At 55.6% G+C, this 26,909-nt stretch overlaps 2 protein-coding genes across 7 annotated transcripts in view; one reads left to right on the forward strand and one right to left on the reverse strand.

Moving 5' to 3' along the window:
• The window catches only part of SOX13 (SRY-box transcription factor 13), a 44,947-nt gene extending 41,212 nt beyond the window's left edge, over positions 1 to 3,735 (forward strand). For 2 of the 4 annotated variants that reach the window (XM_027082694.1, XM_027082695.1), the window contains exons 13-14: positions 819 to 1,101; positions 1,807 to 3,735. In XM_027082694.1, coding sequence (XP_026938495.1) covers positions 819 to 1,101; positions 1,807 to 2,083 — 560 coding nt within the window. In that variant the 3' untranslated portion in view covers positions 2,084 to 3,735. The remainder of the gene's footprint in view (positions 1 to 818; positions 1,102 to 1,806) is intronic. The other 2 variants (XM_027082696.1, XM_027082697.1) reach the window with 1 other exon arrangement.
• A 3,415-nt stretch (positions 3,736 to 7,150) lies between these two features.
• On the reverse strand, positions 7,151 to 25,566 carry ETNK2 (ethanolamine kinase 2). Of its 3 annotated transcripts, XM_027082698.1 has the most exons (8): positions 25,007 to 25,560; positions 23,105 to 23,364; positions 20,032 to 20,154; positions 14,453 to 14,595; positions 13,774 to 13,857; positions 11,059 to 11,204; positions 9,283 to 9,356; positions 7,151 to 8,361 (listed from the first exon to the last, which is right to left on the reverse strand). In XM_027082698.1, the coding sequence occupies exons 1-8, from the start codon at positions 25,262 to 25,264 to the stop codon at positions 8,289 to 8,291; spliced, it is 1,161 nt and encodes a 386-aa protein (XP_026938499.1). In that variant the 5' UTR covers positions 25,265 to 25,560; the 3' UTR covers positions 7,151 to 8,288. The 3 variants fall into 3 exon arrangements, with proteins under 3 accessions (XP_026938499.1, XP_026938500.1, XP_026938501.1); XM_027082699.1 differs by lacking the exon at positions 20,032 to 20,154 and having other exon boundaries at positions 25,007 to 25,566; XM_027082700.1 differs by lacking the exon at positions 11,059 to 11,204 and having other exon boundaries at positions 25,007 to 25,563.
• Between the last annotated feature and the right edge of the window lie 1,343 nt (positions 25,567 to 26,909).

The following is a 26,909-nucleotide window of genomic DNA, read 5'->3' on the forward strand; positions in this document are numbered from 1 at the left end:
GGGGGGGGGGGGGGGGGGGGGGGGGGGGGGGGGGGGGGGGGGGGGGTCGCGGGGGGCTCTAGGGGCTCCAGGAGCCATAGTCAGCAGGATCTAGTTGCAGGAGTCAGCTGGGTCTAACTGGGGCTTTCTGGGTGATGGTCCACGCCGTGGTGAACTCCAGTGGAATCTGATGGCGCGTGGGAGGCAGGCAGGATGTGGGACAGCTGGGTCCTGGAGTCCGGTACCATTGTAGGGCTCTTCTGATAGCACCTGCACCGAAGAACTCAGGTGGAAGAGAGTGTGTGTGTACGTTCTTTAGCTCCCCGACCCCATCTCTCCCTAACTTGTTCCCCTGTTTGCCCAGACCCTTGGAGCTGGCTCTGGCAGGAGACAGGAGAGACTGGTATTCTTGGGCTCTCAGTAGAAAGGTCTTTGAAATTATATGTCCTCTTTGGAGGCCAAGGAGAAATGTGGGGCAGGGCCACTGGAGCTAGAAGAGGGCAATTGTTCTCAAACCTCAGCTCCTCCAGTTCAGGTCTCTTGTCAACTGAGACACCAAGTATTTTGTCCTCAGCAGGGAGCCTCTGGGGATTGTTGGGGGCCTGGGTGGCTACTCTTTTGTTTATGCAAAACATGCAGACCAGAGGCCTCCCAGAGTCGCTGTGGAGTTTGGTATGTGGGTGGGTACTGTGTCTTAAGGTAGCAGTTGGATATCCTTATACATGCCAACCTCATTCATTCGCTCAGTATCTATGGAGCACCCACACTGGGCCAGGCCCTTGCTGTGTATAGGTGCTTGTGCATATATCTGGGGACCAAAACCTTCTCGGGGCCTCCAGGATCTGCAGGGGGCTGGGGGTGTCAGCAGAGCCCAGCTGACTGCCTGCCCCTGGGGGCTGGGCCAGGCTCCCGCTGGAAGTCCATGACCAACCAGGAGAAGCAGCCTTACTACGAGGAGCAGGCAAGGCTGAGCCGGCAGCACCTGGAGAAGTACCCTGACTACAAGTACAAGCCACGACCCAAGCGCACCTGCATCGTGGAGGGCAAGCGGCTGCGGGTGGGCGAGTACAAGGCTCTGATGAGGACCCGGCGCCAGGATGCCCGCCAGAGCTACACGACCCCGTGAGCAGGCCTCCCCAGCGCCTGAGACTCTGTGTGTGTGTGTGTGTGTGTGTGTGTGTGTGTGTGTGTGTGTGTGTGCGCACACACACACACACAGCTCTTGTGAATGGCCGGGGTTAGCGTGTGGCCTTAGTGGGATTCCAGGGGAGCTGTGTGTGTGCACGCATGTGTGTGCATACGTTTGTGTGGGCATTATGTGTGTGTGACTGTAGTGGTGACTGTGACCATGGTGAGTCCCTGGTGGATCAGGATATAGATTTGTGACTGACAGGGGACTAGTGGGTATCTGGAGAAATGTATCCGTGGGTCCCCTTGACAAACTCAATAAAAATTCAGGGGTACTAAAAATCAAGGTACTAATAATCATACGGAGGATTCCGGAGTTGACCAAAACAAGCATCCTAGTGGGTTTCTTTAAATAGGAAGCTCCCTGGGGCATAGGAAATATACAGTTTCCCAAAACTGGATTTACACACGATCCTCTGGGAATGTCTGGACCCGTGGCCCTGGGGCTGCACGTGTGTGTTTGGGTTTGTAGCTGACAGTGAATTTGCCATCAGAAAGCAGCCAGGGAGCCGGGTGTATGTGTCTTGGAGCCAAAAGGGTGGGAGCTTGGAGGGCACGCCCTGCGGAGGACCGGAGGAGAGCAGGGTCGGGGTTGAAGTGCGGGTGCATCTATAACCATGCCTTTCTTCTGTCCCGCAGCCCGCAGGCCAGCCAGGTGCAGATGAGCCCCTCAGATGTCCTGTACCCTCGGGTGGCAGGCGTGCCCCTGGCACAGCCCCTGGTGGAGCACTATGTGCCCCGCAGCCTGGACCCAAACATGCCTGTCATCGTCAACACCTGCAGCCTCAGGGAGGAGGGCGAGGGCACAGAGGACAGGCACTCGGTGGCTGATGGCGAGATGTACCGGTACAGCGAGGATGAGGACTCAGAGGCCGAGGAGAAGAGCGATGGGGAGCTGGTGGTACTCACAGACTGATCCCGGCTATGTGGGCCTGGCCCTCCTCCATGGGGAAGACCGGGCCCCACGCCAGCAGGCACAGCAACCCCACCCGGACTGCGTTGGTACTTGGACTTGCGCATGCCTGGGAGATGGGCACAGCTGTGCATTTGTAGATACATTCATGATGGGAGATGCCCCCTCCCCACCACACCTGTGGGCACACCTGAGGATCTGATGGCCCGAGTGGGTCCTGCATGGCGGTGATGGGCTGGGCTGGCTGAGCTCCGTGGTGGCCCTTGGGGCTCGTGGCCAGGGGACACTGTATGACCCTCCCCTCCTGCAGGTCTGCCCACCCCAGGGGTATGGCAGCTACAGACCTGTTCTCCTGGGGCCACATGCTTTGTTTCCATTCTTGTCCTGGCTGGACCAGCCACCATGGGACCAACACGCACCGCCCCACCACAGTACCCCAGATCGCTCCTCTACCACGAGGATCGCTTTGTACTTTGTGCAAAGAGGTCTGGCTCTCCTCCATGTCTCTATCTTCTGCCAAGCCTTTCATGCCTCTGGCTGGTGTGTGTGTGTGTGTGTATGTGTAGCCATGTGCGCAAGTGCACATGTTTTTATCTGTTCTTTCATTGCACAAGGTATTTATTGAGTGCCAGGCACTGTCGCTGACTTCCTGTGGGTGTGTCTCTTGATGCCATTCTTGCTTCTCCTGGGGGCTCTTTCTGTGCTTCTCTTTGTCCCCAAATTGCTACCTCTTTGTCAGTCTGGGTGTCTCAGGTTCTGTGTGTCCTTGGTGCATTTCTCTGTCCTTGTTTCTCTGCAGGGCCTTTTTTTGTGTCTCTCCCTTTCTCCGTGTCTGCCCTTGCCCCTTTAACGCCTGCTGGGTGTCTGTAAGCCCTTGGTCTGCCCTGGGCTCCCCAGCCATCCTGACCTCCCCTGCCTGCCCCTTCACTCCCTCCCCGACTCTGCATGTCAGTTCCCATGGAGCCATTTTTAGCTCCCAGCAGCATGGGAATGTGCTCAGCTTCCAAGGGGCTCTGTCATGGTGCCCCAGCCCCTGGTCCCAACCTGAGTGCCAGGAGTGGGGGCAGGAGGACTGATGGTGCCCCCTTCTGTAAGTGACAGAAGCCCTGGAGAGGGGGCTCTTGTGCAGCTGGTCTCCACTCCTCTGTCCTGAGCAGGGGATGGGAGCTCCCCACCCCCACCCTGTCCCTGGAAGGCTTCATCCTCTCCCACCCAGCTCTGCCCCTACACCTGCCCCCCCCCCCCCCCCCCCCCCCTCCCCCCCCCCCCCCCCCACTCTACACCCGTAACTTGCCTCAGCTCCTGATCCCTTTCACAAGGTCTTTCCCTAGGAAAATTAAATCCCGTTGGCACCTGACTCCAAAGATCCAGAACAGCCCTGGGGCAAGGTGGGAAGGGAACCCCAAATCCTACAGGGACAGATGTGGAGTCTGTGTCCGTTCCCCCATCTTCTCCCCTTCTACTTCCCCGAACCAACTTCTCTCCAGGCTGTTTCTTTTTTTTATGACTGTAAACATAGATAGTGCTTTATTTTGTTAATAATAAGATAATGATTAGTAACTTAACCAGCACATTTCTCCTATTTACACTTGGGGGAATTTTGTTTTCTGTTGACATAATAAAGACAGACCATTTCAGAATCTGGTCTTTGCTGGGACGGGATGGGGTGGTGAGGCTGGCCCAAGTCCAGAATTCCTAAATGTGCCACCAGCCCGGGCACCACTGCCCCCGGTGGCAGCTCCGTGGAACTTCAGGCATGGAGCCAGGGAGGAAACATCCTAGGCAAGGGAGCCCCAGGCCAGATGCCACCCCCAGAGCCCACACTCGAGTAAGACCCCGCCCCTGCTTCAAGGAGGTGAGCAGACCTCACCGCAAAGTGCCCACCCAGGTCCTAAGAAAGAAGGCAGTGGTTAAGAGCACTGTAATAAGAGTCAGGAAGCTCAGGATCTCCCCAGAACTAGCCACATGGCCTTGTGTGTGTGTGTGTGTGTTGGGTGGGTGTGTGTGTGTCAGGTCTCCCCTTTGGGCCTCATTTTCCTCATCTGAAGACAAGGAGTTTATGCCTTAGCCATGGCTCTTCTTTTGGAGAAGGAGCCCTTTGAAAATTGAATGAAAGCTGTGGACCCTCATTCCAGAAAAGGGCTCACATGGACACCACGAGCCCATTTATAAGCCCCCCAGGATACTGATTAATGAAGCAGGGTCTCTATTTATGTACTTCAGGGCTCTGTGACCTTACGCTTTGAAATGAGATCTCAAAGACCTACATGTCACACTAAGAGAAATAACCATCCCATAGACCTAAAAGAGCTGGGTGACTGAAACTCAAAATGCAACAAGAGTTGATAAAAAGACCAACTCTTGTAGCTGAAAAATGAACCCCATTAATATGGAGTGGGGGCAACAAAGCTGAACAGTACCGTGTCAAAGAGTTGGGCTTGGGTTGGATTAACAGAAGCATGTGTTAACAAGCAAGGTGATGGGCCAGTGTACGCCACACAGTCCTGGTCTCAGGTGCATCATGCCAGCCCCAGGCCCCTGAAAAGAAAAGGCCATTCTCACACTGGAGGGGCCCAGAGGCAGGCATCCTGTACAGAGGACTGGAGGGAGCCTAGTGGATGGACACGTCCTTCAAGGAATGGTTGAGAGGGCCAGGGATGTTTAGTCCAGAAAAAAGGAGACTAGGGTAGGGCAGAAAGGACAAGATGGCTTTCTTCAAAGCTGTCAGCTGGGCAACACATAGATATTTGATGTAGCTCATGAGGGAGCACTAGGACTTGGCCTTTTGATGGAAGTCGCGAGGGTCAACATTTTTGACTTAACATAAAAAACTTTTTGACAAAGGTGGTCAAAAGTGGTAGTGAGCTTCCCAACACAGAGGCTCTTGAATGCTGGAAAATGGATTTCTAAATTGGAGAGGGTGGTGGTGAGAGAAGGTAGGTATGGTTGATTCCCGCGCCACAAACTTGGGAGTAAAGACACCCCAAGAATTAGGGTCCCGATCTTTTTGATCTAGGGAGGATCCTGGCTGCTAGCCTTTGCTGGTTTCTCCCAGCCCAGCCTCCCAGAGCTTTGAGTTTCCTTTTCTTTGCCCTCCCCACCCCAGGTCACCGGCAGGGCAGTGGCAAGCAGCAGAGCCCAGCCTCTTGGGCCCCTTGCGGAAAAGATGAAGGTGCTCTTTGCGAAGAGGAGCTTGGCTGACTGTGGCGCCTGCCCCCTAGTGGTCACAGGGGAGAGTTGCTCATTTCAACTTCCCTGTCCATCTCCGCAACCCTCCAGTCCCCACCACCACCCCTCACTATGTTCCAAACCAAATCTGGGCAGTCTGGTCAGGACACTCCTGGCCAGGCTCGCCCTCACCCCCTGCCAGTCCTGAGTTCCTCTCACTTCCCTATTCCCAGGTCCTCTGTGGCCTCAGGAGAGCCTGAGGCCACTACTGCCCACCTCCTACTCCCTCCAGCAACCCTTGTCCTGTCCTCATTCCAGCTGCTGAGAGAGAGTCACGTGCCCTGCATCCTCCTGGGGTGGGAAAAGCTCTGCCCGGGAACCTGTGGTTGGTGCCCTGGAGCCCCACCCCCCTGGCCCCCGGAGAGGCGGGATGGGGTCAGATGGGTTAAAGGGCCAGGAACAGAGCGTCCTGGACATTACCATTACTGGGAAGGGTGGGGCACGAGCTTGTTCTCTGCCCTCTCTGTGCCTCTCCGGAGGTTAGGGGTGAGAGCCCAGCAGAGATGAAGAGTCCAGGAGTGCTTTGCCTGGAGGGCCTGCTAAGTGTCAAGAAGTGGCCTGAGGGAGTGGAGTCAAGGCCACCCTTGAGTCTCCAAGGCCTGGTGCCGAGCCCGGTGGGCAGGGGGGCAGGGTGGCAGTGAAAGGCGAGACGGTGGGCCTCCAGGCTTTGTGCGCGAGGGGTGTGCCTAAACTCCCCTGCCCCCACCTGCCCATTCCCCTGGAGAATTGGAGGAATGAGGATACTTTCTTAAAGGCGGTAGTGGGATGGTGCCTGCAGGTTAATTCCTTTGGTGCTGGTGGTGGCCGGGCTATAGGGGCACAAGATGATACCTGGGGGGCCCTGCTCACCGCTGTACCACCATCTCAGTGCTGTGACATCAAGGCCCCAGGAGGCTGGAAACGAAGCTGCCTTCACAGTGGTTTTCTGCCCTCAGCTCCAGAGGTGGATCTGAGAGGAACAAGGAGCGTGGGCACTGCCATACAGTCCTCAGGAAGGTGGTGCGCATGACCACCTGACCCCACAGATGACCTTCAGAGGCCCTACCTGCCCAGCCCTGGCACCCTCCCTATGCCGGGGCAGATCTTTCAGCCGTGTCCTCCACTAGCACCCTTCCTAGATGCGATACTGCTACTCGTCAGGGGCCTGGCCACCCTGGATCACCATGACCTTGAACAAGGCCCCAGCTGCCAGTGCCGGCTCAGCTCCAGCGGCTGCCATGGCACGCTGGTACTTTTGTAGGCAAAAGCCAAACAGGCAGAGTCCACCTGGAAGGCACCTGCTGCTGCTGCGGTTGCTACCAATAAGGGAACCAGGCGCCTTCTGGGGGCCCTGGGAGTGCAGCCTGGGAAGCTGGGAGGGTGCCCCACTCACCTTGGAGCTTCCGTTCTCCCTCCCTCTGGCTTTCTGAGAAAGTGACATTGGGTCCGGAAATCACCCTTGCCTGCTCTCAGGCACAGCAACCTTCTGCTCAACTCAACTACTTGGGGCCAGTGAGGACAAAGGAAGAAGTCCTGAGCACTTGGATTTGGAGTCTTACTGGTCCATCACCTGGATAGGCCAAGTTCTTGGAATCCACGGTCTAGTTCCCTCGAGGCTGTGTCCTCTCAGGGTCAACTTATTCTAAGATGGTCAAAAGCAGAGGAGCTGTGAGACCACCAGCTCTGCCCAGGTCTACCCCAAATCAGGACCCCAGGCCTTGTGAGCCAGGTAAATGGAGGGTGTGGTGCAAAGTGTGCAGCCCAAAGGGACCCCAGAGAAGAGGGACTGGAGTGCCCTGCCACCCCCCACCGCAGGAGAACTAGTCACACCATCTGAGTCAAATCCTACCAGTGGCACTCAGACACAGAGTGGTCCATAAATGGCCGTTTTAATGCAGAAAACCATGATAATTTACAAATGAAAAATTTTATAGGCCAGAGCCAGAAAGGCCTGAGAGGTTGTGAGGGCAGAAAGGAGGTGGAGGCCATTGAGAGTCGGGGCAACAGCTCCTTCAGCACCTTCACGACCGACCCCACCCAGGCTCCTGCAGGCTGGCAAGCCCCGGTGGTCCCTGGCCCCTGCCCTCAGACTCCCACTAGTCATTCCCCAGTGTGGAGACCGTGGGTCAACTTCAGGACAGAAGGTGGACATGGAGAGACTGTTCCTTGGAAGTGAGGGCCTGGAGGGCAAGGGAGGGAACAAGGCAGGAGCCTGCTGGCTATGGTCCAGCCACCCCACTCCTGGCTCTGTCCCCTCTGGCCAAGCCACAGCATGAAGCAGAGCCAGGCTTTGGTGGCCCATTCCCTTGCCTTCCCTCCCAGCAGGAGGCAGAGGTACAGAACACAAGCCTGGAGCAGAAAGGGCACTGGAGGAGAGCACACGTCGTCAGGCTGAGGTTTGGGACGGGGTTATTTGATTGGATATGGTTTGGAGAAAGGGAGTAATCTCAGATGAGGCGGCTGCTGGGGGAGCCATCAAACCCAATTCTAGACCCCCCTCCCCCAAGATATGTACATCCATCTGTCAGAGTTGGCAGGATGCTGGTTTGGGCTCAGCACCTCCCACATGGGGCATGCAGGGGGAAACAGGCTGGAGGCTCAGGGCCCTGGAGGTAGAAAGGAGCCCTCCCACCTTCCCCCTTCCCCAAGCCAGGAAGGTCAAAGACACGTCTAAGGCAGCCCAGATGCCAGGATGGCCCGGGGCTGGGAATGCCAGCCTTTCCAGGGCGGTTGCGGTCTGAGCCCTGGCAGGCTGCAGGCACTCCCCACCACCCAGTCTGGCAAGGTGAAGAGGACCCCCAGAGCTGGGGCCTATCAGCCCCTCCAACCAAGAATGGTCACCAGAAGCATCACTGGGGGCTGGCGACGGGCAGAGCCTTCTCCTGGGACAGCCACCTGTCCCCTCGCCCACCTTGTCCAAAGGTGAAGACCCCAGAGCAGAATGGAGCCCTGGAGAACAGGTCTGGCCAGGCAGATGGGAGGGGAGGGTTGGGAACGCTGGTCACTTTGGCAACTCCAAGGCCGACACTTGAGGCTTCACCTTGAAATACTGGTTGAATCGGATCACTGCATACCTGCCAGAAGACAGGAAAGGGAACTGAGGGTGAGAAGGGCAGCCAGGTGAGCCCTGCTGGGGGCACTCACACCATGAGGAAAGTTTCTCACCAGCTCAGCCCATCTAGGTCTGGGCAAATGGACCCTAGCCCAGGCTGGGGTTTTTTGTTTTGTTTTGTTTTCACTTCCACTATAATTTTATTTTTCTTCTTAGATTAGACTGGAGCAACCCCTCCCTAAACATACTGGTTTGTCTGTTGAGTCTTTACAGCTCAGTGTGGTCAGTACGTTCACCTTGTTGAGCAACAGATCTCCAGGACTTTTTCGTTCTGTAAAACTGGACTCTTATCTCCCCCACACAGCAAGTGCCCAGTTTCTAAGTAGTCAATACTCAAGTACAGTCTCGGTACAGCCCCTAGTATATCACTAGGGGCCACTAAAGGAGCAGTTGGGTCTGATACCTCATGCAGGAAGGCAGCACAGTCAGCTGAACCACCCAGGGACCTCAGCCGGTCACCCACCCCTCTGGAACTCTGGCCCCTCTGCTGTAAAATGGGGTTTGGACTCGTGATCTTTCAGACTAATTTCCAGCAATTCCCTTCAGCACCGGGCTCTGTGGGGAAGAGCCCTGGCAGAAGAGCCGGGCAGTGAAGCAGATAGCAGGCTATAATAGGGAAAGAGGAATCAGGAGGCGGGGTGCAAGGGTTTCTGACCACTTCCAGAGAGGGATTCTGGGCACACGTGCTTCCCCAGGCATCCCTGGAGCAGTGACCCGCCTCGCATGGGCTGGCTGGAATGGGGATGGTGAGCAGGGCAGAGGAATGGACCTGGACATTCTCTTTGGGGTGTCCTTTACCCCCACGTACTGGGTTCAAGGCTCTTCCTTTCCTCCACGCACCCCCCACCCCGCCACTGACTTTCAACTTGCTCCCTGCACTCACCTGAGGAAATTAAAGTCGATGGTGGAGAACTGGCTCTGGATGAGGGCCCAGAGTGCCCAGAAGAAGTGAGACGCCTGAAAACACATCAGAGAAGATCAGTGTAGTGAGCCCCCCAAACCTGTCATGGACCCCCATAGCTGGAGGGACACAGGCACTGTGGAAGACACAGAACTAAGACGCTGGCAGAGACACAGTGGGGTTTCCCCAGCACAGGTGGGGGATATTCTAGAGGTCAAGTCACTGGATGGTATCTGGGGACTCCACTCCTAGAAAAAGGCAAGCAGAGTAGGTTCTACTGCCCTCAGGCTTAGGCAGACTCTCAGCTTGTTCCCCAGCCTAAGCCAAACCTGAACTCCAGCCCTGGCCGCTCCCCTACCCAGGAGAATCTTCAAGCCCAAGGTATCCAGGACAAGAGAAATCCCTAAGGCAGAGCTCAGGCCTGCTTGCCAGTGGAGGGGGTGGCACCCCGTCTGCAGTGCCCTGGCCACATGGGCATCAGAGGTCCAGTCACTGGAAGACCTCTAAAGGGACTTCTTTCACCCCTTACCCTCTCTTCTATCGCAAGGTGGGTGAGGTCAGACAGTGAGTGTAGACATGAGCCGGGCTGCTGACCAAGGGTTCAACTGCCTCCCCAGAGCCAGAACCCCCCCAGGGCCCAGACCACCCTAGGCTCAAGAAGCTAGAGCGCCGTGGTTCCTGCTGCTCCAGCGACCCCCGGCCAGGGCTCCCACTCCTGTGGCTCTCCTGCCCCACCCCAAGTCCTGCTCACTCTAGGGTTGGCTCTATAGCACCTCCCCCCATTTTATTCCCTTTTCACGACTTAAAAGGGGCAGAGATCAATTAGCAAGTGGGAATGGTTACTAAAAATTTAGCAAGATGAAGGCATAGGTGGAACAGTTAAGAGGAAGAACCTGAAAAAGAATCACTTGGTTGTACAGCAGAAATTAACATAACATTGTAAATCATATGTTTCAATAAATTTTTTTTAAAAAAGGAAGAACCTGATAAGAATCAGTTTTATACCAATGAGGAAAATAGAATAGGCAATTTAAAATTACAGGTAATTAAAGATTTTATTTAAGTTCTCTGATATATTGTGAAATTCAGGGCAGCTGACTTGTCTTCTCGCTTATGCATGGCTGACATTAGTAAGACTAGTTGGCAATCCCCTTGGTGCATTCCGTGGAGACCTGGCATGAACCATGTACCGTGGATAATTAGCACTCAAAATCAAGAACTGACAGCACAGTAATTTGAGAAGAAAGAGCCTGATGGGAAAGGCTTACACAGAGTTCTGAGTGAGTCAGTGGAGACAGTTAACAAGGAGGATTAGAACTGACATTCTCTATCTTCTCCAAAGACGAAAAAAAAAAAAACCAACACAAAACTTAAGGGATGTATTTAACTGTGGCATGAAAGGCTAAGGTTAGACACTAGAAAGAACTTGTCCAAATGAGAGATTGCTAAAATAGGAAGCTGGGCTCTTTCTTGGAAGTAGTTCTCTAGGAAGGAGAGAACCTGGACTTGATGGAATGGGAGGAAAGCAGGGAATAGGGTGTCAGTATTAAGAGGATGCCCAAGATGGCTCTTCCCAGAGTCCCCCTCTAGGTTGGGGCTCAGGAGCATATGATGGGACTCCCCCAGGACCTCACCCCTGACCCTGGGCTCTGCTTCCTCCTCCACCACAAGGCTGTGAGAAGGTAGGAGCTGGGGGTGGGCCCTGAGTCCCTCCTCCCAGCTCTCCTTCCCCCACCCCTTCCAGTCACAAGCACTCACCAGGGCAAACTTGTTGACTTGCACATAGAGCCTCTCCACCTCCCTGGGGGTCACAGCCATCCCCTTCTGTGCCTGCAGGTAGTAGCGCAGCCACTGCAGCTGGGTCTCCCGCGCTGGGTACCAGCAGTAATCGACCTCATTCACACCTGATGGGGAGGCAGCCGCACAGAAGTTGCTGGGAGACGGGCCCACCTGGGGGTCTCCTCCAGCTCAGTAGGTGTTCCCTGATCCCCTCAAAACCTCCATCTCCTGTGTCCTGTGGGGCTGTGCAAAGAACGCAGCTTCTTTGACCACCAAACTCTAATGTGTGGAGGGTCGACCCCCATCCCAGCTGGGGGCACTGCTTTCAGTGGGCTGAGCTGGAGGAAAGCACAGAGACAGGCAGACTCGTTGAGGGGCAAGGCACAGTCCTGGAAGTGATGGGGAAGCCCTAAGACAGCACCACTGTATCCCTGAGCCCTACACAAAACCACGGCACACCGGAGGCGCTGGGTCAGAGCCCCGAATCGGGAGCCTAGCTGTCTTAGATCTGACGCTAACCTCCAGTTAACTTCGGGCAAGACCTTTCCTTTCACTGGCCAAAATCTCATTTGTAAAGCAAGGGCTGGACGTAATGCACCTCAAATACTGCTTCCTGAACCAGTGTTGAGCTGGTTAACCTAAAAACATCGCCTGGAGTGCTTGGCGAAAATACAGATTGCCAGGCACCCACCCATGTCCAACTCTCCAGGTGATTCGGAAACACAGCCAGGCTTGGAACCCCTAAGCTAAATGGCCTGGACTCCCTCTAGTCCCACCCTTCCTTGAGTCCTCAGACTGCCAGCCCAGTACGCACCAGCCACATCTTGGGCATGATGGCAGAGAGCCTAGATTCAGAGCTGGTACAGAAAGAAACAGTTTATTAAAGACAGGACCAGGACTGGGCCATCTTGTCTGGTCTCTTCCTCCCTCTTCTTTTCTTCCTATCTTTCCCAAGCTTCCCTTATATCCCTGGAGAAACACACTCAGACTTCTGGGCCCCCAAGAGTATGGCTGGAGAAGAACGTCCTGGCACAGATGTAGACACTAAGGCCCAGGTAGAAGAAAGCTGTTCAAGGCCACACAGCCAGTTACTAGAGGCTGGTTCTTAGCTCCCAGCACTGGGTCTCCCTGCTCCTGAGAACACAGGAGATGCCTCTCTCCTCTACTGCCCTCCTCCTCCCCCCATGCTAGGTTCCTCCTCCTTCATTCTCAACTTGGAAGCAGGATGCAGTCTGCCCCCTTGGAGAAATTCCAGCTGGACTTTGCTCCAAGCGCTGGGTGAGAAGGACTTAAAATGCTTAAAAATTATCCCTTTTGGAAAGGCCAGTGGGTCTGTCAGCTGAGCAATCACAGGCCCAGTGCCGTGCGGGTGCCAGCCTCTGCTCCAGGCCACACCCACAGCTCAGCTGCTCTGCCCAGCTGAGGCCCCATCTGCCCCTTGGGTGCCTAGATGCAGCTGGTGGCCACCATGGGGAGTCATACCTTCAGGTACAAGCAGTGCTTGACAGCCCTGGTCACCTGGGGTTCCAGAAGGGGCAGGATTGGCCTGTATTGGCCTGGGGAGTGCCTCAGGCTGGCCCAGGTGCCGGCTCTACAGTTGGCCTGGGCATGCCTCACCTATCCTAAGCCATACGGACTGGCCACATCACGCTGAGCCCCCCGCACTGCTAGCCTGGGGATGTCCCTCCAGCCCCAGTGTCCACCTCCATCCACCAGTTGCCTCTTTAGCCCCATCGAATTGTTTAACAATTAAGCCCTCGAGCTGGAAAAACTTGCCCTGCTTCCTTTACACAAATGATTCTATTGTACACACCTACCTTTATGGAAGGACGGCATATGCCAGGACACACCCCAAATCCAACCTCTTCCAGGACACACCCCAAATCCAACCTGTTCCATGGCTGCTGCAGCCTCCCTCGGAGGCAGAAAAGCTCCCCTGCCTGACATCAGCAGCAAATACCAACGTGGAGCTTAGTATGTGCCACACTGGTGTGTGTGTATTGCATATCAATACTATGAAGTAGGCACTATTATCATCTCCATTTTACAGAGGCACAGAGAAGGTAAGTAACCTGCCCCAAGCGTCATGCAGCTAGTAAGCAATGAAGCCAGGATGTGAAGTAGGGGAGTCAAGTTGCAAAGTGCACACTGTTAACTAGTTGCACCATGATTAATCTCATCAGGTCACCAGGCAAATAGCTACTTGCAACTCGTTCTGCCCCTTAGCTGCCTGCAGGGCCCCTATGTACGACTGCACGGGTTGACTGGGCATAAAGGAGCTTGGACAGGGGGTGAGTGGAGGCTGACATCAAGCTGAGCTGGGCCAGCTGGCGTGGGCTGTGTCTGCCCAGAGGAAGGACGGGGTCTCTTTAGAATTCACATGCCAAGCCGAATGTCCTCAGGGATCCTACAGAGGGCACGTTTCCCTAATTTGTACCAAAGTGCCACATGGGCCAGCAGGGGCTTGCTCTGTGCATGTGGGTCTGCCCCGGCCCCCCACCCCACCCCCCTGCCCATGAGACCTGGTGCTTTCTCAAGGCAGGCTGTAACTGGCCCCTCCCTCAAGCTGTGATATCTTGAGGACAGGGGTGTCCAGCCTCCATTCCCCATGCACAGAACCCCCTCCAACCCTTCCCCTGGACCTGGCCCTCCATCACAAGGAGGATATAGGCCAAAGAGTAATGCCCTTCTCACCTGCAAACTCATTGAAATGGTTGCCAATGTCAAAAGCTTGGTAGTTATAGCCGGCATATTCATAGTCAATGAACCGTACATGACCTGTGAGGTAGAGGAAAGGCAGTGAGGGTTGGCCCCAGATCTGGATATAGGGCTTGGTCAAGCTTTCACAGACCTCAGGAATGCACCCACTGACTCTCACTGGCCTCTGCAGCAACCCAGCCTCACCCAACTTCTCAGTGGCAACTTTCTTCTAAGTTGCTTCCTTCCATCTTTCCATCTGTCTGTCTGCCCTTTCCCCAGCTCCGGCTGTCCCTCTCACAGAGCTGGGTCCTCAGACTCTCCCCAACTAAAGACATTTGTCCTCAGCATGGCTGAGGACCAGAAAATAAAGCCAAGTACTCCATGGGGGTGAAGCTATCATCAGGAACACAGGGAAGGCACAGGGCAGCCAAGACGTCCTCGTTGTCAGGGGAATGGCTCCACAAACCATGATTTTGAGTTCTTTCTTGGCAAAGATTTTTCTAAGTAGGAATTTGTTTCTTTTTCATTTCTCTCCTACAAATTAACTTGAGACCTACACCAGAAGGTCTCACTTTGCTTGTCCAAGTACCAGGCTGAGGAGTAGGACCCCAACGCCAGCTGATCAAGCAGCCCGAGCCCTGCTGCTGCCTGGCCAGGGCCAGGGAAGCTGTACCTTTGGTGCTGTCGTAGATGATGTTCTTGCAGAGCAGGTCATTGTGGCAAAACACCACAGGGGAGTCCAACTGAGGCAGGTGCTCCTTCAGCCAGGCCAGCTCCCGTTCCAACACCTCGACCTTAGGGACATCTGCAGAAAGGCTGGACAGTGGCAAGAAAGGTGGCCGGTGGAGGGAGGGCTGATAGCAGACAGGCACATGCTTGGTCTCAAAAGCCCTGGGCTCTGGCCCCATCACTACCTCTTATTGCAGAGGGACCTTGGACAAACGGCTGACCTTTCAGACGCCCACTTTTGTCACTTGTAAAATGGCACTCACCTTTCCTGTCCTTCTGACTTCCTGTGGTTATTCTAAGAAGCTGATTAAAACATGGGCATAAAAGCATTTTGCAAAGCGTAAAAGTCCCTGACCGGACAGTGTCCTGATACTTCGTGAAAGGGAGAGGGAAATAAGGATGGGGGCACGAGGAGGTGTCAGGGGAGGGAGAGTGAATGCCCAAACTCAATTATTCCAGAAAGAACAAGGGCAGCAGGGAAGGGATGCAAACAGACCTGCTCTTGGGATGCTCGAAACAATTCCTAGGGGAAGGTGAAGCTCTCTAAAATAAGACCCCAGAGCTCCTCCAGTGGAAGAATGGCAGTGCCCTGGGAGTGGCGGCAGCAATGACACCCTCTAGAGGAGACAGAGGGACGTTGCTGTGAGTCTCCCTCCTGCTCTGGTGGCTGGCGTCATGGTTGGAAAGGACTAGAGATCATATAGACTAGCTTCCCATCGCACAGCGAGACCACTCAGGTCTACAGAAGAAAGCAAAAAAAACTGCTTCTTGGGCCCACTCCTACAAGGCCAAGGGGATACGAGGGCCTTTCAATTGAAAAGCACTTGCTCTGCTGCGGCTCAGTAACTCACCTCTTCCCCCTTGAACTATGGGTGTGTTTCCCTGCCCCGGCCCCCTGCTTGTGTAGGAACAAAGATGCATGAAGGCCACCTGTCCCTCAGCCCACCCCATCCTGTGGCCCACGGCAGGCATTTTTGCTAAAAGTACATGTTGAGGAATGAATGAACAGGTCAGTCAATGATGTTCTCAGAGGTCATGGGGAAGTTGGTGAGGGTGCACTGTGCTCCGATGCTCTGAACTTTGCTCCCAGGAAGCACAGTTCTGTGTATACTGAAAAACCAAATAGTTAGCAGAACCCTTAAAACCCTAGCCTCCTCCCCTCCACCCATTGGTGGTTCCGGGGTTTTATCTCCATTCACATGACTCCTGTTTGCTTTCTTGTCCAGGGCAGTGAGGGTACACGCAGGAGGATGTGAATGAGACATGTCCTCTCTGACCCTCCCCCAGGACGCCCCATTGCCCCTCACGCAGCCCAGAAGCCAGAATACAGGGAAGAGTAGTCAGCGACTAAGGCATCCCCATGTTCCCCTGGACACGGATGAGCCGCAGGCTCCCTCCAGGCTCTGAGAAGGTCAACGCTAAAGGGGATCTCCGGTCTCCCGTCTAACCCCATGGGGCATCTGAGGCTCAGGGGAGGGCAGAGACTTCCTCCCGCCTCCAGATGCGTCTTACACAGCTGGATACTCTACTCCCTCACCTAAGGAAAGCAGTCCTCAGCCTATCCAAGGATCCAAAATCAAGCTGAGCCTCTGAACTGAGGGGGCCTCAGTGCCCCTCAGGGGCTCTGCACAGGCCACTCTGAGTCTAGGGGTCTATTAGGGGTGGGATGGGGGAGGCCTCCCCTCACCCTCACTGGAATTTATCTGTGTTGACAGGTCTGCATAAGATACATTTTAATCCGGGCTCTTCTTAAGAAGCTACCTTTTCCTTTAAGATTCTTTTTTTACCCCCTTGGACTGAGACCATCCAAAGATAAGAATTAGGAGGCTTCCTTTGGTTTGCCCAGGTCTTAGCCTGAAAAACATGTCTTTGACATCCAAGATGCCTGCTGCCCAGGCCCTGACCTCTGTCTGACCCCTACCCTACCCACCCCAAGGCCACACAGCTGCTTACTGTGCGAACAGTCCAGGCCTTCTACCTCCCTGTGCAGCCCTGCTTCCCTCCCCTGAGCGCTTGAAACGTCACCAGCTTTGCTACCTTCAGCCCTGACATCACTCGACTCTCTCAAGGCTGTGGGGATGGCAGAGTATACCCACCACTGCATCACAGAAACTTCCACATCCCAGGCAGAACAGCTCTGTCCCTCAGAGGAGTAGGAAGGGGTGAAGGGGCTGGGGGCCCTCCTCAGGGAAGCCTGGGGGTTCCCCTGAAGGGACTGCTGCCTGGCAAGTGTCCACTCAGCATTCAGGATCCGGGCGGGGGAGGGGGAGGAAGTATCTTCTCCCCACAGGGAAAGGACTTTCTAAGTGTTCAAACTTACTGACTCATCACGTTTTTTTTTTTTTTTTTTTTTTGCGGTACGTGGGCCTCTCACTGTTGTGGCCTCTCCCTTTGCGGAGCACAGGCTCCGGACGCGCAGGCTCAGTGGCCATGGCTCACGGGCCCAGCCGCTCTGCGGCATGTGGGATCCTGCCGGACCAGGGCACGAACCCGTGTACCCTGCATCGGCAGGCAGACTCTCAACCACTGCGCCACCAGGGAAGCCCCTGACTCATCACCTTTGCCCTCATACCAATCAACCCATCCAAAGCTCCTCTTGATGCCTAACCTTAAGCAGTTATCAACCCCACCTTCCCCAGCCACGCTGGGTTCCCCCATGTCCCACCCAACACCAAGACTATCAAATCTGTTTCCACAAGACCTGACTCATCCCCCTATTCTCCATCCCTCCATGAAGCTTCCCTAGGGCAACGTTCCTCAGAGCATGGTTCCTTGATCACCTGCCTCAGAATCACCTGGAGAGCTGGTCAAAAGGCAGATTCCTAGGGTCTAATGCAAGACCTCCCAATCAATCTCCAGGGTTAGGCTCGGAATCTGTACTTAGCAAGCACCCAGGGGAATCTCATGCTCCAATTTGGGAACCCTAGTCCTAGATGTTGCCCACTGAATTACAAGACTCTCCCAGCTGGCCTCCCTGCCTCGAAGCCCCCAGCTCCCACCCAAATCTGTCCTTTACAATGAACCCCTGGCTCCAACACCTTCACACTGACTCTCCACTGCCTGATAAATTAATCTGGGCTCCTTAACCTGGCACTGAAGGTCCCTCACAGTCTAGCTCCAACTCACCTCTGCAGCCCCATCTCCCACGACCCATCCCCAATCCCTCCTGAAGATCTGCTCCAGGGCTTCCCTGGTGGCGCAGTGGTTGAGAATTTGCCTGCTGATGCAGGGGACACGGGTTCGAGCCCTGGTCTGGGAGGATCCCACATGCCGCGGAGCAACTGGGCCCGTGAGCCACAACTACTGAGCCTGCGCGTCTGGAGCCTGCGCTCTGCAACAAGAGGCCGCGATAGTGAGAGGCCCGCGCACCGCGATGAAAAGTGGTCTCCGCTTGCCACAACTAGAGAAAGCCCTCGCACAGAAATGAAGACCCAACACAGCAAAAAAAAAAAAAAAAAATAAATAATTAAAAAACCCCCACCCCCAACATCTTAAAAAAAAATTAAAAAAAAAAAAAAAAGATCTGCTCCAGCCAGGCCCTCACCTACTCAGCATCCACAAGCAAGCTGTGCTCGTGCTGCCTCCTCCAGCCGGAGGCCTCCCTTTTCACCTCTGCCATACTACCTCTGCCAAGAAGACTTTCCCTGGCGCTCCCACCCCTGCATACGTCACACACACTGCAGAGCCAGGTCCTATTTACACGGACGGTTTCTAAGCTCCTTGAGGGCAGGGCCCCTGTCACCTTCAAGTTTTTTGTTGTTTTAAATCCCAATCAATCAGTGTTTGTGAAATGAAGGACTGACTAAATCAGGGTTATTAGGCAACGACTGGAGCTCAAGTGCTTCACCCCATCCGAGCGATTGCTCATCGCTGCCCTGCTTGTGGCAGGTTAGACAGTTTAGGGCAGGCATCATCCCCTCAAGAGGCTCAATTTAAGCAAACTGATTTGCCTAAGGTCAAAGGTGAGACAAGAGAAAAGGAAGTTGGCCAGCTCTTCCTCAGGGCACACTCCCCTCCTAACAAAGTCACCCCCCGAGGCTACACAGTGACAGTACAGTCAGAAGAAGCTGCAGTAACAAGGGTCATGCCCGAGCATTAGGCCTGGACTCTAGTCCTTGAATTGCCACATATCAGTATAACCTTGGGCAAGTCCCATCCTTCCTCTGGGCCTCAGTTTTTCCATCTGTCAAACGAAAGTGGTGGGCTGGATGATCAGAGGGTCTTGCTCTCCATGTGCTGTTCTAGTCCTAAGGGGGAAAGCAGTCCTTGTCCCAGAGCCATCTGACATAGAAGGTCAGTGCCATCTGAACGTCCTAGACAAGTAGTCCCAAAGCGGTGCTTAATAATCTCTGACAGGGAGGATCTAGATAAAGTCATGTGTGCATGCATGTGACAGAGACACACGATCGGGATGGTTAATTATTACCATCTTAGAGGGAGAAGGAGATACCCTTCCTCCAAACCTCTTCTGTGCCCTGCTCCCACGAACATTTGGAGAAGAATGATGTTCAGCCCCAGTGGGGAACATGGAGGGATCAGAGACCCACTATGGCCTTTTTTGCAGGGGGCAGGGATGACGACCTCGATCTTTTCTCCATGCCACCATCCTTTTCTCAGCACTCAAGGGTATGCTGGGGAGTCAGGCATCTGAAGGCCAGAAGGACTCTCAGGTTGCCGGTGAGAGCACAAGGATAGGTCCAGGGAACTGCGTCTTACCTGGGGAAAGGCAATGTCAGGATGGGTAGGGTGCGCCCCTCCCCGGGAAGAGCAGTGAGAAAGCAGCGAGCTGTCAGTTTGAACAAGGTGAGGAACCGGGGCCCCAGAGCCATGTGGGGACAAGAGGTGCCCAGGCAAGTAGCAGGAATCTTGAAGTCCAAGGGCTTGTCAGCTGATGAGCTGAGTTCTTCTGACTGACTCTGAACTCAGCCCCACCCCATTCGCAAGAAGGTCGGTCCCTCCCTTCTCATTGCTCAGAAGCCAGCTCAGGTAGAAAGGGTCCTGTGTGGAAACAGAAGCCCTGCCTCTGACAAGCCCTGTGACACTGGGCAAAGCTTAGTCTCTGAGCTCAGTATCCTTCAGGTGAAATGGGGAGATGCTGACCCTATTCCCCGCCACAACCAGAAAACTGAAGGAGAAATAAGCACATAGATAGGGAGGGTGGGAGGGAGGGAGACGCAAGAGGGAAGAGATATGGGAACATATGTATATGTATAACTGATTCACTTTGTTATAAAGCAGAAACTAACACACCATTGTAAAGCATTTATACTCCAATAAAGATGTAAAATAAATAAATAAATAAATTTAAAAAATTCTAAAAAAAAAAAGAAAGAAGCTCATAGGTATAAAACTGCGGAAACAAGTTCCTGAGATTTCGTCAATCAGCCCAACTCTGCTTGGAGACAGAGGCTCAGGAATCAGGACTGAAGCCACTAAACCTTCTGTCGGGGCGGGCTGGGGAAGGGAGGTCATATTAAGGCAGCAGAGACAGTGGTAGCCTTGAACCCTCTCAGATCTTTGTACCTGGGGTTGATCTCGTTCTTCACGAGGGTGAAGTAATTGTGCATCTTGTGCCAGAGGATGGGCTTGGGCAGGCTGCCGTTGGCGTGGATGGTGTGAATCTTTGCCATTTCTAAGGCAATTAGCCTACAGCAGAAAACAGGAAGAGTAGAGTATGAGTGTGGGGCAGGCCCTCCCCAGCTCAGCCACTCCTGAGCATAAAGAAATGGCCCTGCAAGGTCCACTGGGGCCAAGTGTAGGCTATTACAAATCTGTTAGGAGCTCTTGGTCCTGCAGAAGGAAGGTCTCAGCAGAAGGCGTGAAAATGAGATAAAGGCCTTCAGCTCAGCAGCTCCCCTTCCAGAACCAGAGCCGGGGGAGCTTCAGGGAGTGAAAGGGCAAAGCAGTGGGCCGTTGGCCACGGGTCAGTGACCCTGCCCCACCTCAAGGTTGAGTGCCTACAGCAACCCCTGAGGACAGAGGGGTCACCTGGAGAGGGAGGCGGAACCCCTCCCACCCCCCACCCCAGCCCCGCCCCCTTGGACTCAGACCCACACCCTCAGGGGGAGGTAAATGCAGGGCACCGAGGAATCAGGGGGTGGTAATGCCACGCAGGGAAGAAACGCTTGTCTCTTATCAGTCTGGCCAAGGTGGGGAGGGAAGCAGGCTGGCCCAGGGCAGCCCCTTCCTCTGCGGCAGGGAGTTGATGCTGGCGGCTGGGTGCCAAGGACGCAAAACAAACCAGCGTTCTATTTTCAAGTTCTCCTGTGGACATTATCCAAGGTCCCGGGAGAGAAGGAGGGGGCGGTGGGGAGAGGAGAAAGCAGAGCTGGGGAAGGTTGCTGGGAGAGGGCGGGGGTGGATAGAGGACTGACTGGGCAGAGAGGGAAGGCCTTGATAAGGACCCTAGCGTCTGAGGCCCTGTGTCCCAGCTGGGCTCCCCCAGTCCTCTGCCTGCTCTCCCTTCTGGAGCCCCACCCCCCCCTCAGCTGCCAAGCCTCCAGCATTCAAGCTTCCTTCGCCTCTGCCTGTTGCTCGAATAATAATCACTGGGAAAGACAACAAAGGCATTGGCTGTCTGAAACCTTGTTGCTGAGCTGTTCCAGGGGCACCCCCTCCCCTGGCCAGGTCCTTGGAAGGGACAGCCATCGCCCAACAGGATAGCAGGGCAGACTAGGGGCTCCTCCAGAAGCCCCCAAGGCTCCCACCTCCTAGAGGGTGGAGGGGGCAGGGGGCGTGGCAGCGACCGAGTGGGTGAGAGATGAAGGCTGTGCTTTCAGAGGCGAGAGGCCCTGGGGCAGGAGGGAGCCCGCCAGGGCTTGGGCAAGGCAGGGGAGCAGCCCCTGAGACCCGGGGTTCCCCTACCCAAAGGAAGATTCCGAAAAGAGCCTAAACAGAGTGTTTCCTTGAATATCAATAGGGCTGTTGTCTGGAATAGCAATGAAAGTAACCTCAACAGTCAGCATTTTTGTGCTGCAAAGCCTCGCAGGAGGCGGAGGTTGGGAGGTGAGGGTCCTCTTCCTCCCTGCCTTTCCCTCAGAGATCCACCTTCATCCCAGAAGGATAATGGTCTATCCTGGGAAAATCATCAAGGAAGGGTCTACCTCCCATACTTATCCCACTTTCTGGCTCTCCCCCAAATGTAAAGTTCTTCTTATTATCAAACCTAAATCCATCTTCAATCTTCCTGACAATGGTAATTGTTTCCATGAAAGAATGAGTGACAGCATCAGATTCCCAGAGGTGGCGGGAGACTGGGAGTGGTGAGGACCTGACAATATCTGAGCTTTTTTGCACAAGACTGAGGGAGAGCTGGGAGGGGTACTGTGGGAGAAGTCAGGACAGAGTTCCCCCGGCCCCGCTCTGACCTCACATCTCTAGCTGGGTGCATTTTGAACTACCACCTGGAGCCTGAGAAGACCCTCGCACAGGGCTGCATGTCCCCCACCCCCACCCCAGATACACACACACACGGCTACAACATACAACTCCACATGAATATCCTGAGGCTCAACCAGCCCGGGAGGCAGTGCTCTCAGATTTCCTTCTTCTAAGTCCCTAGAGGGCCTGCTAGGGGTTCCCTGCAAATAGGGCCAGGCGCACTAGCTTGAGGTCAGCTGGGTAGCAGGTGACGGCTAAGAAGCTTCTTGGTCTACTCCCTGCCTGGGCTTTCCTGTTTCCCTTCAAGATCTGAAAGGCTCCTTCCCCTTAGGTGGGACAGGACAGATCCCAAGGGTCTCAAGCAGACCCCCATGCTGTTGTTCCCGGTGTCAGGGGTAAATTTCAGTTTGCCTCAAGCGTCACTACAGTCTGAGGGCCCTGCACATGGGCGTGGCATTGTGGGGAGGAAGAAGGATCCTGCTGGACATCCTTGCTCAGCATGGTCAGAGGAGAGCATAATATGGGCTCTTCTTTGGTTCTCCCCCTTCCAGACCCCCAACAGTGGCATCTACAGGGCTTAAAGGTTAAGTCCAGTTCCTGGGTCCTACACATCCAGGCATTTAATAGGAGCAGCTCCCTGGGGGCCATGGGTCCTTGTGAGCCTCTGGAAGGAAGCCTCAGCAGTTCCCTAAACCTGGGCTCCTACCTTGTCAGGAAGCCCAGAAGGAACTCAGACTGGGATGGGGAGGCATCTCTCTGGGTTGGTACAACCACACTCACCCTGGATAAGGCCCATTTTCCAGGAATGCCTGAGCCCTCGGCAGGAGGGGAGGCACAGGAAACCCTGAGCACTCTGGGGATTTCACTTCCAAGGCTCCGAGATGTTTCCAGGTCAGACTTGGGATGGGTGGAGGACTGAGGCATGGGCCAGGAAGCAGATCCCCCTTTGGTCCCATGTTCACCAAAATTCTCACTTGCCTCCCCAAGAACACATCCTTTTAGCAGACCCCACTGAAAATCTACACAGAACTATAGCTCCTCTCTGCAGAGCAAGGCACGTAAACACACACACATTTTTCATGCAATTTCAGGGAGTTCACAGATCTTAAGAGTCTCTTTCATGGACGCCACTCCACCAGGGAAGCTGGCCAACGATTTCAAAGCCCAAGGCCTGTGGAATCATGGAGATGAGTGATACACTGGGCACCCTCCTCACCTGAAGAGCCGGGGCTCACGGATGTGCTCTGGCCCCAGGGCCATGCCCCTCATGTACTCGTAGCACAGCCCATTCTGGAAGGTGCAGTAGAGTTTGGGGGCGCAGCCATGTGCTCGCAGCAGCTGGAAGTTCCTGACCTCATTCTCCCGGTCCACCAGCAGCTCTGTCCGCTCCCCGTACACCCGGACCAGCACACAGTCCTGCATGTCCTCCTCCACGTAGCAGGCCACCAGCTTGTTGGTAATGCCATCAGTGAAGCGCTGGCATGGGGGAGAGGGATGTGTGGGGCAGGGACTCTGCTCTTGCCTCGTGGTGACCCAGCTCCAGCACAGGGTGCTCGTTTGAATGCTGAGCACAATTGCACAGAACCCCCGTCCTTTAGCCCTCTCACTTAGTAAAGAGCTCAGCACTGCTCCTAACCCTCCACCCTCTCCCAATGCTTGAGGTAGACCAGAGAGTTCAAGAAAAAAATGGCAGCTTGGGCTCAGCCCAGGCATGCTTCTCCTGGGTCTGCCTCTAGTGGATGGGATTTGGCGGTGGAGGAATTTTCACACCACTTACCTCCCCCCTCCACTTTTCACTCTCCCATCGGGCCCTGAAAGAAACCTCCATGGACCAGGATGCGGCAGACGGAGGGGAGTGTACAGCCTAGGACGTGTACAGCCTGACCCAACTTGCCTCTCACCACCTGCCAGGCAGAGGGCTCCTTGCGGTCCCCCTTGCCCCACGCAGCGGCAGGGGTAAAGGAGGGCACTGAGGTTGGCACCCACCCCAGGGCCAGGGGGTCAGAGCTCCTTAGGGCCAGAAGAGACAGAGACAGTAGATCCTGGGAAGGTTCTCTGGGTAGGGTGACAAGGAGGAATGAACCATGGAATTTATGGGGCACGGTGTGAGAGAGCTGGAAGGGGCCTTAGGGACATTCGAAGTAATAAAAGGTGGGGACACTGAGGACCAGAGAGGGGAGGGACTGGAAGACATCATGTTAGGCCAGTGCTGGAATTAACCTCAGGCCTGCTTGATGCCCTGATGGTTTTACACTAAAGTTGTCTTTTATTTTGAAAATGTTACCCACTCACCCCTCCCCCAAAAGGGGTCTGTCAACCTTCACACATGGTCCTGAACCGCACCTTTCCCCACCCAGAAGGCCCACCAGCATGGAGTTCCTACCACTCCAGCATAAGCTGCAGGTGCCCACTCAGGGCAGCATCCTCCACAGGCAGCTCCCAGAGGGAATGGGACAGCTGAAGACTCTTTACAGAGGAGGCAGGTCTGCTGGGAAGTCAGCCTGAGGGGGAGCCTCTGCCCACGTCTGTGTCCCTGCCAATGTGCCCAGCAGAGCGAGGAGGTGCCCTGTGTAGGGGGAGCTGAGGCAGAGCTAGGGGCGATGGTGAGGCTTTCCACGCAGCTCAGGGCTCGGGGCTAGCTGGAATTTCTCAGGGTGGCTCCTGGGACCAGCAGGAACAGCCCGGAGCCCGGAGGCTTTGCTCCCACTATGGGGTGTGTGAGTGTGGGGGGTGCCCTTAAAAGTTCCTGCCTCCGCAGGTTTCAGAGCCGGATGGCTACTTGCTTCTGGGCAGCGAGGGGCACCGGCGCACACCGACAGGGGGTGGGGCCCGCACGCACAACGTGCTGACAGTGGGCAGGTGGATCTCCCGCGTGCCCGAGAGCCCCAGGAGGAGGGGTGTGTGTGGAGGGCCGAGGGAGGCGGGAGCCTAGCTTTGCTTAGGGACCAAAATAGATGGAGAAAGAAATACATACGCAAACCACCATTTCAGCCCTCTTCTGGGCAGCAGCCGCGCACCCCTGGGACCGACACCCGGAAGGATGCACGAACACACGTCCACGCATCCCCGTTCCAGCCCCGGCGGGGCCCCATCCCCTGCCCCGCGCCCGCTCTGCTACCTTGGTCCGAACTTGCTGGGGCTTCCAATGTGGCCGCAGCTCCCGGATGAGGCGCAGGGCGCCGGGGAGGATGTCGTCCTGGTCCACGGATATGCCGAAGCACGGGATGGCGGCGGCCCTCGGGGGGCCCGGCGGTTCCCGGCAGCCCGCGCCGGCCGCAGCCTTCTCCTCCATGCCCCATGAGCACTGCGGGCAAGGCGCCTGCCTCCTCAGGTAAAAGGGCGAGCACGGCAGGGGAGCCGAAGGGGGCACAGCCATTCCCTGCAGCCCCACCCCCTCGGAGCCGCCGCGCGGACGCTAGCTCCCGCGGGGGGGCCCGGCGCGGGAGTGGGAGTGGTAGAGGAGGGGCCAGGGGAAGTCCATGACTCAGGAGCCAGCGGCCCGCTTCAATCGCCGCCTCGCAGCCGGGCGCCCGAAGCCGAAGCCGACCCGGGAACGCCGGGCCCCGCCGCGATTGTGACATCACGGGCCGCGGGGCGGGGGCCGCGGGAACGCTCCCACCCCACCCCGCCCCGGCCCCCTGGCCGGTGGGGGTGCGCTGCCTGCCACCGCGGGCGGCTGCGGCCACAGTTACCTGGAGAGCCTGGCGGGGTGACGCCCCCGGAGAGGCCGTGACGCAGGGGGCGGGGCCCGGGTGGGGCCGGGGTGGGTGGGACCGCCCCCACCCGGGTCTCAGGCCCGGTAGCCCCCGGTTCACTCCCCCCGCTTCCGTGGCAGCGAAGTGGCCTCCTCCTTCCCACCTCGGCTGGGGCCGCTCTCCCTGTGTAACCCGGGGCAGGGCCGGGGGAAGCCTCTTCCCGCCCCCCACTGCGTCCTGGAGTGTGGAGATTCCGCTGCTCCCAAGAGGTCAGCTTAGGCTAGACCACCTGTCCGCCAGCTTCCTGCCCCCAATCCCTGGACTCCTGGAAGAGACTCCGTGGGAAGAGGCCTTTTCCGATGGCGAGGGGACTTTGGGGGATGCTTTTTGGGGGTGGGTGTGCCAATGGGGACCTCACTAGTCACCTGGCCGCGTGGGAGAGCTCTCACCCAGAAAAGTGCCTATTTCCCCACGTTGACCCTTTCACCTATTCAGGAACCTCTCAACCACAAGCTTCCTGTCCTGATTGCTGTGCAGAATCCAGCTCTGCGCAGTGGAACTTCTGCGACGATGGACATGTCCTATATCTGTTCTGTCCAGTGCAGTGGCCACCAGCCACATGTGACTATCCAGCAATTGAAATGCGGCTAGTGTGACATTTAATTTAATTTTATGTTTAATGTAAATAGCCATATATGGCTGTCTTATTGAACAGGGTAGGAGATGATTGGGGGGCCTGCCTACTTAAGGTCATGGAGCCCCAGTCTGTTGAGCTGGAAATGACACTGACTCCAACCCTTCCTGCAAACAGTGAGGAAATAAAGCCAAGCAGGCAAGAAAGTTCAGAGGATTGTGCTCTTGGCTCTGCACTGGGATGCTGGCAGGTGTGGGAGTGCTGCCCTAGAGAGGCCCTGGTGTTCTATACAATTCCAAGAGCCTGTAATTCTAGAGGTACGAGCTTTGCTGGGCCCTGGGTGGGCCGCTCAGTGCCTCACCTTTTTCAGTCAAAAGAAGGGTGAGCAGCTGTCATGAAGAGGGACAGTGTCAGTGGCTTCATTCAGGTAGCTGCTGCCTCTCATTCCCCAAGCTACACATCTCCTGCAGATCGTCCAAGGGGTCAGAGTGGGAGAAGACATCAGCCTGAGTCCCAAGTCTTGTGAGATGGGAGACAGCAGTGCATATATCTGTGTGCTTGTGCACCTGGCCCCATACCAGGGTGGGTGAAGCTCTGAACCTGTGAAGGTACAACTGTATGTGGCAAGGTGGGAAGCCCCCAGACCTGAGTCAGACGGGCAGCCTTCACACTTCACTGAGCACTCTTGGCCA

Source organism: Aethalodelphis obliquidens, unplaced genomic scaffold, assembly GCF_003676395.1.
Source record: "Aethalodelphis obliquidens isolate GAN/ISIS:26980383/991018 unplaced genomic scaffold, ASM367639v1 scaffold48, whole genome shotgun sequence".
Lineage (NCBI taxonomy): Eukaryota > Metazoa > Chordata > Mammalia > Artiodactyla > Delphinidae > Aethalodelphis > Aethalodelphis obliquidens.